General features: G+C 46.5%; 1 protein-coding gene across 1 annotated transcript in view; it reads left to right on the forward strand.

Moving 5' to 3' along the window:
* Positions 1-13,128, forward strand: part of Dna2 (DNA replication helicase/nuclease 2) — a 31,181-nt gene that overhangs the window by 12,893 nt on the left and 5,160 nt on the right. Inside the window, exons 8-19 of the mRNA XM_005360118.3 lie at positions 170-332; positions 1,635-1,829; positions 2,659-2,889; positions 4,191-4,307; positions 4,390-4,499; positions 6,123-6,232; positions 6,927-7,151; positions 8,073-8,266; positions 9,312-9,401; positions 9,489-9,693; positions 10,833-10,922; positions 12,120-12,302. Coding sequence (XP_005360175.1) covers positions 170-332; positions 1,635-1,829; positions 2,659-2,889; positions 4,191-4,307; positions 4,390-4,499; positions 6,123-6,232; positions 6,927-7,151; positions 8,073-8,266; positions 9,312-9,401; positions 9,489-9,693; positions 10,833-10,922; positions 12,120-12,302 — 1,913 coding nt within the window. The remainder of the gene's footprint in view (positions 1-169; positions 333-1,634; positions 1,830-2,658; positions 2,890-4,190; positions 4,308-4,389; positions 4,500-6,122; positions 6,233-6,926; positions 7,152-8,072; positions 8,267-9,311; positions 9,402-9,488; positions 9,694-10,832; positions 10,923-12,119; positions 12,303-13,128) is intronic.

Here is a 13,128-nt window from a genome sequence, read left to right on the forward strand (position 1 = left end):
TGGCTTTGGAGCCTGTCCTGGAACTAGCTCTGTAGACCAGGCTAGTCTCGAACTCACAGAGATCCGCCTGCCTCTGCCTCCCGAGTGCTGGGATTAAATTTTGTTTTGTTTTTAAACCGGAAGCTGGAACCCTGCTTCATTCTGAAAAGCCGCCTTTACCTGTCCCCAGAACTGCTGAAGCTCAGGAACCAGCTGGCGTTCTCTCTGCTGCACCGTGTGAGCCGAGCTGCTTCCAGGGAGGAGGCACGACTTTCTCCCTTGCCACAAATAATCGAGGAAGAGAAAACTTGTAAATATTGTTCACAGATGGGCAACTGTGCTCTTTATAGCAGGTAAACTTGCTGGGGTGCATGCGTGCGTGTTTGCGTACGTTTTAAGACAGACTCGTGTATCCCAGGCTGAAGATGACCTTGAACTTTTGAGGGGTAGGGTCAGCTAGAGAACTCACTATGTAGACCATGCCTGGCAACCCTGAACTTGTGGTCTTCCTTCCCCCGTCTCAAGTGCTGGGGCTATAGATATGCATTGCTGTAATGAATAGTATAGGTGTTTGGCTTTTAAGCATTCAATTCAATTTTTATTAGTTTTTATTTATTTCTTATTTATTTGTGCCTATGACTGTGTGCATGGGCTCCTGTGATCCCAGCACTCGGAGGCAGAAGTGAGAGAGTTGCTGAGCATACGAGGCCAGCAAAGTCTTTGGAGAGATATGCAGGTCACCTAGGCCACACGCTGAGACTCTGTCTCAAAAATACCCAACCTACCTTTGCCTGTAACTGCAGCCAAGGGAATCCAGTGCCCTCCTTCAGTCTCCAGAAACAACTGCACACCCGTGGCAAGTTCATGCACATAGATTAAGAAAAAAGCAAGGTCGTGGGTACCTTTATCCCAGAGTGCTGGAGGCAGAGACAGACATGTCTGTGAGTTCCTCAGGACTGTAGTGGGACCCCGTTTGTTTGTTAAAGAAATGTTAGCCTGTGGTGTAAGCCTGTTTCTTGGAAATGTAATGTTATGTTCTCAGAATAGTATGTGCTGTCATATAATGTGTTTGACGTTATATAAAATGTTTTTAATTATTACGCAAAATTGGAGCCCCTAATTAGCTCTTTGTTTTTTTGGGTAAATCTAATGTTGCAGAACTGAGCTCACAGATACTGTGCAAAAAGCCAAAATTCATTTTCAGTGAGCGTGGACACCAGGTACACCACACTGAGTTATCAGGGTGTCGTGAGTGGAGGGAGGGTAAGGCAGTATTGAGTTTTCCAATGCATTTCATCTTCATCTTGTTAAAACAAAACAAAACAAAACACATGGCTCATAGAATCTTTTTTTTTTTTTTTTCGAGACAGGGTTTCTCTGTGGCTTTGGAGCCTGTCCTGGAACTCGCTCTGTAGACCAGGCTGGTCTCAAACTCACAGAGATCCACCTGCCTCTGCCTCTCGAGTGCTGGGATTAAAGGCGTGCGCCACCATTGCCCGGTGGCTCATAGAATCTTTTAAGGAAAACTAGAAGGAGTTAGGACAGTCATTGTGGGGGGGAAGGGGGGCCAGGGTGTGTGTACAGTTTAGGAAAACCTCTTCTCGTAGCCTGCCAGGCAAATGTGTGCTCAGCTCTGATTGGGACTTTGTATATAGAGCGGTTGAAGAACAGGTTGACGAAGCTTCCGTCCCAGAGGGCATGCTGTCCAAAATCCAAGAAGAAACACGGCACCTGAAGCCGACACACTTGAAGTATTTCAGTTTGTGGTGTCTCATGTTAACCTTGGAGTCACAATCTAAAGACCACGGGAAGAGTCACCAAAGCATCTGGTTAATGCCTGCTTCCAAAATGTAAGTGTTTACTGGATCCATAGCGGTAGGTGGCATACTGAAGCCTTTGGAATGCGTGTCAATCAACATTGTGTGGTGTGTCCAGGTCACGGTTCCCTGAGGACTCAGTTGCTAAAGTCTTGTATTGCAGGCACAAGGACCTGAGTTTTAATCCCCTGCATGCAAGTCAAAACTAATCCCAGTGCAGGGGAGGCTGGGACAGGTAGACCCCAGAGGTTCACTGGCCGGCCAGCACCGCCTCCTTGTCTAGCTCCAGGCCAGTAAGAGGCTATATGAGAAATCCAGATGAACGGTTCCCAGAGAAACACCCAGGGCGATCGCTGGCCCCCTGATGTACATGAGTGCACGCATCTGCACAGACGTGCACCTGATCACACTCATACACACAGTTTTTAAAAAGTGTTATCAAAAGTTCATGTAGTCATGACCTTGTCATGGGTGACACAAAATCATGTTAAAAAGAACCAATAAGAGGTTATTAACTTTTTAGTTCTTTATAGTGGATTCTAGAAAAAAAATTTTTTTTTTTGAAGGACAAATGTGTTAGCATTGATTTCCAGGGGCCATAGGCCAGCAAGACTGCAGAGGGAGCAAAGGCGCTAGCTAACAGCTACCCTTGGTGATCTGGGTTTAATCCCTGCTATCCACACTGTGAAAGGGAAGAACTGCCTCCTGGGAGTTGTCCCCTGACCTTCACAGGAGCAGCTCGGCCCAAGTGTGCACACACAATAATAATCAGTAATTTTGAAAATTTTCATGGGCTATATTAACAAATAAAGAAAACAACATATATACAATGTCAGTGCACACGTCCCTTATTCTTTTGTAGGGAGGAGGGTGGCAACTGCATCGGAGGCCTGGTCCGGACCGAGCCTGTGAAGAGAGTCTGTGACGGGCAGTACCTACATAACTTCCAGCGGAAACATGGTGCCATGCCGGCCACCAATCTGATGGCCGGCGACAGGATTATCTTAAGTGGAGAGGAGAGAAAACTGTTCGCTCTGTCTAAAGGCTATGTGAAGCAGATCGACAAGGTAGCAGTCACCTGCTTGCTAGACAGGTAATAGCATGCTTCTTCGGGCAGCAGCTCTGTCAGTGTGGAACTAGAGGTCATGCATCCATCGGTTTATGGCGCAGTGTAGATGTAACCCAGTGACAGTGCTCGCCAACACGCACCAGGCCTTAGATTCCATCTCCCGTGCAGTGAAAGTTAAGTTGCTGGATTAAATACAGTCATCACCACATTTTCATAACCCCAGAGAGACTTTGTCCCCATTTCCCTTCCCTCCCTAGCCGGAGTCAGCTATGAATATATTTTTCCCTTTTCTTTGGACATATGCTCTTGGTATGTAGTCTAGGTTAGCCTAGAATTCACTATGTAGCCCATGCTGCCCCAGTAACTGTCAATCATTTATCTTAGTCTCCAGAGTACTGGGATTATATGTTAAAAACTCTGTCTTCTCTATTCCCAGCTCTGCTCACTGGTTGTTAGTCCATTGACATCATCAGTTAAGACAATGGGGGCTGGCGTGATGGTTGAGGGGATACTTGCTACACCAGTCTAACCTTATTCCAGGAACCCACAGAAAGGCAGAAGGGGCCGGGCCGTAGTGGCATATACCCTTAATCCCAGCACTCAGGAGACAGAGGTAGGCGGATCTCTGTGAGTTTAAGGCCAGCCTGGTCTACAAAGCAAGTTCTAGGACAGCCCCTGGACTGTTTCACAGAGAAACCCTGTCTCAAAAAACCAGAAAGAAAAAAAAAAAGGTAGAAGGGAGAGAGCTACCCCACAAACACAGGCTGTGGCATATCCGCCCCACCCTTCACACACACTCATACACGGGAATAATCTCCGTGATCTCCATGCCCCACTCACAGCCTCTTAGGAAAGCTAATTCCTCCATCTCCACGTTAGCCAACAGCGGGAGGAACGTCTGTGAGTCTGAACACGCTGCAGAAAGGCATGATGGTGGAGTGGAGTGCGATATGGGGGCCTTACAGATGTGTGCCGGGCAGTTCTGAGATGTAAGCCATAGGGAAGAAAGTGATTAGAGAGGCCTTGGTATACATGGTCTGTGTGTAAAAATTGATGCTTGTTTTGTGTGTATATATGTGGGCTTGCATGTGTGGTCCAGGTTGTGTGTGTGCGTGTGTGTGTGTGTGTGTGTGTGTGTGTGTGTGTGTGTGTGTGTAGCTGACGTGACCTTGAACCCTGCTGCTCCTGCCTCTGCCTCCCAAGTGCTGGGATTGCAGGCATACACCCCACCCTCGGCCCTTTTACACTTTTAACCTGTAGCAGTATGTGCCTTACACAGCCTGTGTGTGAAATGAACATATCCGTGTGTATTTGTTTCGCTTTAGGAACTTATCGACACTCCCAGACGCCACCTTGTTCAGATTAGACCGGGAAGAAAAAAATTGTGATATAGATACCCCATTAGGAAACCTCTCTAAATTGATGGAAAACACCGATACCAGGTTGGTAACGATGGAGGAGCCGGAGTCCCTTTCCGCTTTTCTAAACATACTAATATGTTTCGCTTTCGCTTATCTTTCGCAGCAAGAGACTTCGGGAATTAATCATTGACTTCAAGGAGCCTCAGTTTATATCCTACCTCAGCTCCGTTCTTCCACACGATGCAAAGGATACTGTGGCCAACATTCTCAAGGGTATGCCGTAGCCAGCACTGTGATTTCATTTTCTCGTGTCTGGTTGCCTAGCGGTTGATTAGACACGCAGTTATAAGGGCCAGAGAAATGACTTAGTGCTGCGCCAGCCTGATGAGCTGTGCTTGATCCCTGAGCCCATTTGGAAACTGAAGATGCATTGGCTTTCATCCGTACTCCAGCGCTTCTATGGCGAGACGGGAGGGTGGAAGCAGGAGGCTTGCAATGAAGTTCTCTGGCCAGCCAGCTCACCTTGAGTGCTGCATGGCAGAAGTAAGGGAAACCCTGCCTCAGAGTGGTGAAAGGAAGCCAGACAGTGGTGGCGCACAGCTTTAATCCCACCGCTTGGCCAGGAGAGGCAGGCGGAGCTCTGTGAGCCGGAGGCCAGCCTGGTCTACAAAGCAAGTTCCAGGACAGCCAAAGCTACACAGAGAAACCCTGTCTCAAAACACCAAACAAAAGCAGTGTAAGGAAAGTACCAACTCCTGAAAATTGTCACCTGACCCCCACACATGTACTAGCACACTTGTCCCTTCATGCACATCACACACACAATGAGTCTTACAAGGGTGGATACAGACTCTTTGATGACTTCGCCCGATCAAGCACTTGCCACACAGTGCGAGGATTGGAGTTCAGCTCCCCATCCCTTTCATAAATGCTGGCTGGGCATGACAGCTGGCCAGACCAGGGCATCCCTGGAGCAAGCTGGGTAGCCATTCTGGCCCATAATGGTGAATTTGGGGTTTAATTGTGAGATCCTGCCTTACCTGCCTCAATGAATAAGGTAGAACATGACTGAGGAAGACCCCAGTATCAACCTTGGGCCTTTGCATGCATGCACACACCAAGGCACTTGTGCACATTTGAAAATGCATACATATGCATACGAAATACACATACACACTATAACAAAGCAAGGCGTGGTGGCCCACATCTATAATCTCAGTACCTAGCAAGTAGAAACAGCTGGATTCCTGAGTTCCTGGCCAACTATAACTACAAAATAGACCTTGTCTTAAAAAGCAAATCACTGAGCCTGGCAGTGTTGGTGCATCCCTTTAATCCCAGGCAGAGGCAGGAGAATCTCTTAAGTTTGAGGCCAACTAGTCTATAAAGCTAGTTCCTGGACAGCAAAGGCTACAAAGAGAAACCCTGTCTTAAAAACAAGCAACCAAAAATCTATGTTCAGTTTTCTTTTTCTTATAAAAGGTGAATTTATGAGCAAAGCTTGGTAGTGTACAACTAAACTCAGCACTTTAGAGGCCAGGAAAAGAATACATTTCAGAACCCGGCATAGTGGCACATGCCTTTAATCCCAGCACTTGGGAGGCAAAGGCAGGTGGGTCTCTGTGAGTTCGAGGCCGGCCTGGTCTACAGAGTGAGTTCCAGGACAGTCAAAGACACAGGGAGAAACCCTGTCTTTTAAACCAAAAAAAAAAAGGGGGTGTATTTCAGAGACAGACTATTCCACACAATCTACATAGCAAGAGCTTATATCAAAACAAAAGTTCGCTTGGTGGTGGTGGAGCATGCCAGAGCTACACAAAGAGAAACTATCTTGCGGGGGGGAGAGTTCATTGAAACTAAATATTCTTGTTTTTGTTCGGTTAAATTGAAATACAGGTTTGAATAAGCCTCAGAGGCAAGCAATGAAGAAAGTACTTCTTTCAAAAGACTACACGCTCATCGTGGGGATGCCGGGGACAGGAAAGACAACTACAATATGTGCTCTTGTAAGCTCTGAAACTAACCTCTTAGATTGGATCCTTCCTTCCGAGTAGGCGATGCTTGATAACAAGGCCACTGGGTTCTGCAAAATGTGGTGGCTCAGACCTTTAGTTCCATCACTTGGAGGCAGAGACAGGTGGATGGATATATGTAAGTTCAAGTCCAGCCTAGTTCACATAAAGAGTTCTAGGCCAGCCAAGGGTACATGGACCCTCTCTCATCAAAACAAAATAATTATAAATTAACTTGGCATGGTGGTACAGGCCTGTACCCACACCACTGGGGGGTCTTTGGCTAGATAGAGGATCACTGTAAGATTGACATGATTAATAGCCTAATACAAATGCCGTGGGCTGACAAGATGGCTCAGCAAACAGAAATGCTGCTACTAAGCCTGGGGACCTGAATTCAGTTCTAGGATCCATCTGGAGAGGGAGAGAAATGACTCCTGCAGGGTGCCCTCTGGCCTTCGCTTGTGTGCCATGGCATGCACAGAAATAAATAAATAAGATGTAATATAAAATTAGTGCTGTATAATTTTTATAGGTCATTTTGGTTTTATAATTTTTTTGCTTTTATAATTCTTTAGGAAAGTTATTTAATCCGTCTCAGATTCTATTCTCACTAACTTTGTGTCTGTCTGAAAACTCTAAGTTACCTGGGTTCAGAGCGATGTTTTCCTGTCTCTCGTCTCTCTAGGTGAGGATCCTCTCTGCCTGCGGCTTCAGCGTTCTGCTGACCAGCTATACGCACTCCGCTGTTGACAACATTCTCTTGAAGTTAGCCAAGTTTAAAATCGGCTTTTTGCGTTTGGGTCAGTCTCATAAGGTCCATCCCGATATCCAGAAGTTTACCGAGGAGGAGATTTGCAGATCAAAGTCCATTAAGTCCTTAGCCCTTCTTGAAGAGCTCTATAACAGCCATGTAAGTCTGATTCCCTTGTGTGTGCTCAGGCATGTAGACATCACAGGAGAACCTCTGCTGTTTCTCAGGTGCTGTCCTCCTCCTTGTTGTTGAGACAAGATTTCTTTGTCCTGGAGGTTGCCTCTAGGCTGGCTGGCCATGGAGCTCAGGGATCCACCTGTCTCCACAAAGCTTTTGTTTGCCTGCCTCCCTCCCCCCTCCCTTTTTATTTATTTTTTTAAATATTCATTTATTAAGTATACAATATTCTGTCTGCGTGTATACCTATAGGCCAGAAGAGGGCACCAGACCTCATTGTTGCCGGGAATTGAACTCAGGACCTTTGGAAGAGCAGGCAATGCTCTTAACCGCTGAGCCATCTCTCCAGCCCCCTCTCCCTTTTTATTTGAGATGGTCTCCTAGACCAGGCTCACCTGCCCTTGAACTCCTGATCCTCCTACTTCAGCATCCCTAGTGCTGGGATTATAGGCCTGCGCCTCCATGCCTGGCTTGCTGTTGGGTTTGGGGACTCTTTATGCACATGTTAGGTGCTGGTCCTCTTTTTGCACACAGGGTTTCCTGATCTTCCTCTGTGTAAGTTGCCTTCTTGTCCTCTTGCAGAATAAAAGAGTTAGTAACGCGCCAGGTATAATGGTGTAGGCTTGCATCTCAGCTACTCTGGAGGCTCACACCAGAGGTCCCCTCAAGCCCAGCAGTTTAAGGCCAATCTCTGCTAACGTGGTGGGGGGGATCCTGGGGTACATCGGTACATCGCAAGAGTCTGTCTTGAAAAACAAGCTATAAATGTTTCAGAATTAAATAATATTAAGGGATTCTTGCTGTTGGAGGGGGATAGTTTTTGACCTTTTAATTTAAAAAATGGGAGAGCCCAAGTACCTTCTTTGACATACTAACAGGCTTGTTTGCTCTGCTTGTATTTAGCTGATAGTTGCAACGACCTGTATGGGAACAAGTCATCCAATATTCTCACGGAAAACCTTTGATTTCTGTATTGTGGATGAAGCCTCTCAAATTAGTCAGCCCGTTTGCCTGGGTCCCCTTTTCTTCTCTCGGAGATTTGTGTTGGTGGGAGACCATCAGCAGCTTCCTCCCCTGGTTCTAAACCGCGAAGCAAGGTAGGTAGGTGCTCTTGGCTTCCTACTGCTGTGTCAAACACTGACTTACAGATTACAGTCCTTCCTTGAGGGAAGTCAAGTCAGGAACTGAAGCAGAGACCATCAAGGGACACTGTTGACTGGCTTGTTCCTAGGCTCACACTCAGCTGCCTTGTTTATGCAACCCAGCGCCCCTCCCTCACCCTCACTCCGTCCAGTGATGGTACAGTGGGCTGAGCCCTCCTGCTCTGATATTAGTTAGCAGTCATGAAAATGCCAGCAGACATTCCTGTATGCCAGTTTGATGGAGACAATTCTTCCATCGAGGCTCCCTCTTCCAGTGTGTTTAACAACAGTGGGGACAGCTGATATTTCATTTTGCTGTTATTTTATTTTTGAGATAGGATCTCACTATGTATCCCTGGCTGGCTTAGGACTCACTATGTAGAGAAGACTGGCCTTAGACTCCGAAATCTGCCTGCATCTGCCTCCCAAGTGCTGGGACTGACGATGTACACCCTTACACAGGCTGAGAGCTGAGATGGCCGACCTGCGTCACCACTCAGTGTTGCCGTTTTAACTGTAGGAGCCGGGGGTATAGCTCAGTTCTCAGACTGTTTGCCATGCACGAAGCCGTGGGATCCATCCCCAGCAGTGCATAAATCTGGCGTGGCGCACGCTGTAATTCCAGCACTGGAGAGATAGAGACAGGCAGATTACAAATTCAAGGTGATCCTCTGCTGCCTCCAGGTCTTGGGGTCCACCTGGGATACTTGACCCCCCCATCTTAATATAAAAAAGTGAGTTTTATTGTTAAGCGGGATTTTTGGGAACCAGTGAGGTGGCTCAGTAGGAAAAGCACTTTTACAGGCCTGAGGAGCCAAGCTCGATCCCTGGGGTCTCAGTAAAGGTGGAAGGAGAGAGCCTCCGACCTCCACAGGAACCCTTCATTGGGGTGCCGAGCACACATGCAGATACACAGCAGTAGGTAAAGTTAAAGAATTAATTGGGTTCTTTTGAAGGATGGTGTGATGTGCTTATGAGCCTGACTGTGGTTTGTTGGCAGAGCCCTGGGCATGAGCGAGAGCTTGTTCAAGAGGCTGGAGCAGAACAAGAGCGCCGTCGTGCAGCTGACGGTGCAGTACAGAATGAACAGGTGTGTGCGGCCACCACAGCCCCGAGCGCTCGGCGTGGTTATTTTCATCTCCGTCCAAGCTGAGGCTGTGTTTTGCTCTCCTTCCAGTAAGATTATGTCCTTAAGCAATAAGCTCACATACGAAGGGAAGCTGGAGTGTGGATCGGACCGAGTGGCCAACGCCGTGTTAACCCTGCCCAACTTCAAGGACGTCAAGCTGAGCCTGGAGTTTTATGCCGATTATTCTGATAACCCCTGGCTGGCTGGAGTGTTTGAGCCAAGCAATCCTGTTTGTTTTCTTAATACAGATAAGGTAAAATAAGAATGAAGAATTGTCTAAGTAGTTTTTATATTTGTCCTAATATTTTAAGTTTCTCAGTTACCTGTTTAAGCTGATTACTTAAAACCAAATTTAGTACATACATACTTTCACATCTCAACACAGCATCACGATCTTGTCTATCATTCCTGGTTTGTTGTTTATTTTTTTTTTTCTCAAGACAGGATTTCTCTATGTAGCCCAGGCTGTCCTAGAATTCATTCTACAGACCAGGCTAGTCTTGAACTCAGAGATCTGACTGTCTCTGCCTTCTACGTGCTGGGACCAAAGGCGTGTGCCTCCACTACTCCATAGCTTCTTTTTAAGACAGTATTTTATATGTAGCCCAGTCTGGTCTCAAATTTGGAATAATCCTCCTGCCCCAACCTCTTGAATGCTAGGAATTTTCTTTTGTGCTCAGGATTGAACCCAGACCTTTCCTGTATAGTAGACAAGCATTCCCACTGAGAACATGTCACACTGCACACTCAAGAATGAAAGGCTGCCAGCCTGCTGACACACCTGTAATCCCAGCGCTTGGGGTGTGGAGTTAGGAGGATCAAAAGGTCAAGACCGTTCTGGGCAGTGTAGTTTGAGACCAGCCTAGTTTGCCTGAGACAAAGAAAGAAACCCCGCATATATAGTACGCACATGCACTCACAGTTTATTTTCAGTCAAGCATGTGCGTGTTATACACATGTCTGATGAAGGCTATATGAGGATGGCGTGAGGAGATACCACTTGGAGCATTCTCTTAGGCTGGAGCCTGGGACGCTTTTCTGCTGTATTATTTTAATAAAAGGCAGCAAGATAGCGCCAGTGACAGAGCATCTGTGCAGAGCCACAGTAGTTGGGAGGGCTCTTGCCAGTTCCTGTCTTTCCTGCCTTTGGTGCCTGAGAAACAAACAGCGGTGAGGAGAGAGGGAGCCAGCCTGAGCTGCCGCGAGCCATTATGAGTTGGTTTCCTGTGCTCTTGTGAAGATAAGTTGCTGTGGTGCACGTGTGTGTCTGTGGATTGTGTAGGGCCAATTTCAATTTACCCTCAACCCCAGCAGTCAGGCCCCTGTAGCCCCCTGGGTCCTTGCAGCTTAAACCTGACCAATTACATCATTGTCTTAAATTTCTCTGCTTAGGTCCCAGCTCCAGAACAAACTGAAAATGGTGGCGTGAGCAACATCACAGAAGCCAGGCTCATCGTCTTTCTAACCTCAGTTTTTATTAAGGTAATGCATAGTTTTCAAGGCTAGTCTATATCCGTATGGAGCAATTCAAGATTGACTATTTTATTAAATATTGCTAGACTCTAAGAAACAAAATCTGGTGTTATGCTTGTTTATTAAGATGAGGGGGGTTAGGGCAGGAGAGATGGCTCAGTGTTTAAGGGCTGATGCTCTTAGGAATAACTGGAATTCAGTTCCCATCATCCGTGTTGGACACTAAGCAACTACCTCTAACTCCAGCTCCAGGGATCCAAAGCCCAACCCTTAAAAACAAACAAACAAATAAAATATAAAGAGGCTGTTGTTTAGAAAACTTAAGAATTTTTTTGTTCTATTTTGTGGCAGGGTTTCTCTGTACATAGCTCTGGCTGTCCTGGAATTCACTCTAGTCCACCTGGCCTCAAAGTCAGAGATCCATATGCCTTTTTCTCCAGCGTGCTGGGATTAAGGGCGCACACCACCAGGCCCAGTGAAATTAATCCTTCTATGGTGGCAACTGAAGTTTCTGTTTAGTATCATTGTGTAGTGTCTTGAGTGTAGGTCGTTAGAAACTTGGGTGTGAGCCTGGCGGTAGTGGCATAGGCCTTTAATCCAGCACTCGGGAGGCAGAGGCAGGTGGATCTCTATGAGTTCGAGGCCAGCCTGGTCTACAAGAGCTAGTTCCAGGACAGGCTCCAAAGTTAGAGAAACCCTTTCTTGAAAAACAAAAAAACAAAACAAAACAAAAAAAAAAAAAGAAAGAAAAAGGCTGAAAGAAAGAAACTTGACTGTGAACAGGATAGCAGAAGATCGAGGGACTAGGGAGAGAACACAGTAAATAAAAGTGCTTTGCTCTGCCAGCTGGAGGACCTGAGTTCAGATCCCAGCACCCGTATAAACGTCAGTCGTGCCTGTCCTGTATATCAGGTGGAGACGGAGAAACCTGGTTATCTAGACTTGCCAGATTGGTGAGCCTGGATGTAAGTGAGAAACCCTGCCTCACTGTGTAAGATGGAGATCAAGGAAGATACCCGACACCGACCTCTGGCCTCCGCATCCACAGGCAGCCCCCTCACACACAGGCACCCATACACATACAAGCCACATCCGTGTGCAAAAGACGAAAATTTAAAATGTTGAGGCAAAAAATTAAATATTTAGCAATAAATTCAGCTTAGAAATCAGGATGTTTTGTTTAAGTCGTGTTTGTTTTCCTCACAGGCTGGCTGCAGCCCTTCCAGTATCGGCATCATTGCACCGTACAGGCAGCAGCTAAGGGTCATCAATGACTTGCTGGCGCGCTCTTCTGTCGGGGCGGTCGAAGTTAACACAGTCGACAAATACCAAGGCAGGGACAAGAGTCTCATCCTGGTGTCCTTCGTTAGGAGTAATAAGGACGGAACTGTGAGTTGAGTGTTTGCTAATTCATCTGTGCTCTTTCTGCCTCCCTCTCTGCCATTTATGTTTGTGTACCAGTGTGTGCGCCTGGTGCCCCTGCAGGCCAGAAGATGATGTCAGATCAGATCCTCTGGAACTGCAGCTAGGGATGGTTGCGAGCTACGTTGTGTGTGCTGGGAATTCCACTGCCCTAATGCACTGAGCCATCTCTCTCCAGCCTCCCCCTTTTCTCTCTCTCTCTCTCTCTCTCTCTCTCTCTCTCTTTTTTTTTTTTTTCATTTTAAACAAGAAGTTTATTTAAACAACAAGACGCTTGACTTGAAGGGAAAACTATCTAGGATCATTTTGTTCAAGAGTAATTTATCCCTACTTAAAAGACAGATTGCCCTACATGTAACAGCTACGTACAAAAAAAGTTATAAAATTGTCCTTGGTTTTATAATGATAAATGAAAAACATTAAAATTCTCCAATCGAACAAGGCGTGCAAGGATTTTGTGGTTGGGTTCTTTTGTTAAAACGTTGAGAGTAAAGTAACTTACTGGAATATAAAGATAAGAACTGATGAGCGAGCCACTAATGGAGCAGGGGGATATGTTCACAGAACCAATACTTTCCCCCAGACCACCTCCATCTGCTGTCAGTCAAAACAGAACACTGGTCATTTAGTTTAAAAAAGGAAAAAGCGCAATATGCTTGTGCACATACACCAGTTACTTTATGTACAATAAAGAAATGGGGCCGGGCGATGGTGGCGCACGCCTTTAATCCCAGCACTCGGGAGGCAGAGGCAGGTGGATCTCTGTGAGTTCGAGACCAGCCTGGTCTACAGA

Source organism: Microtus ochrogaster, linkage group LG2, assembly GCF_000317375.1.
Source record: "Microtus ochrogaster isolate Prairie Vole_2 linkage group LG2, MicOch1.0, whole genome shotgun sequence".
NCBI classification, from domain to species: Eukaryota; Metazoa; Chordata; class Mammalia; order Rodentia; family Cricetidae; genus Microtus; species Microtus ochrogaster.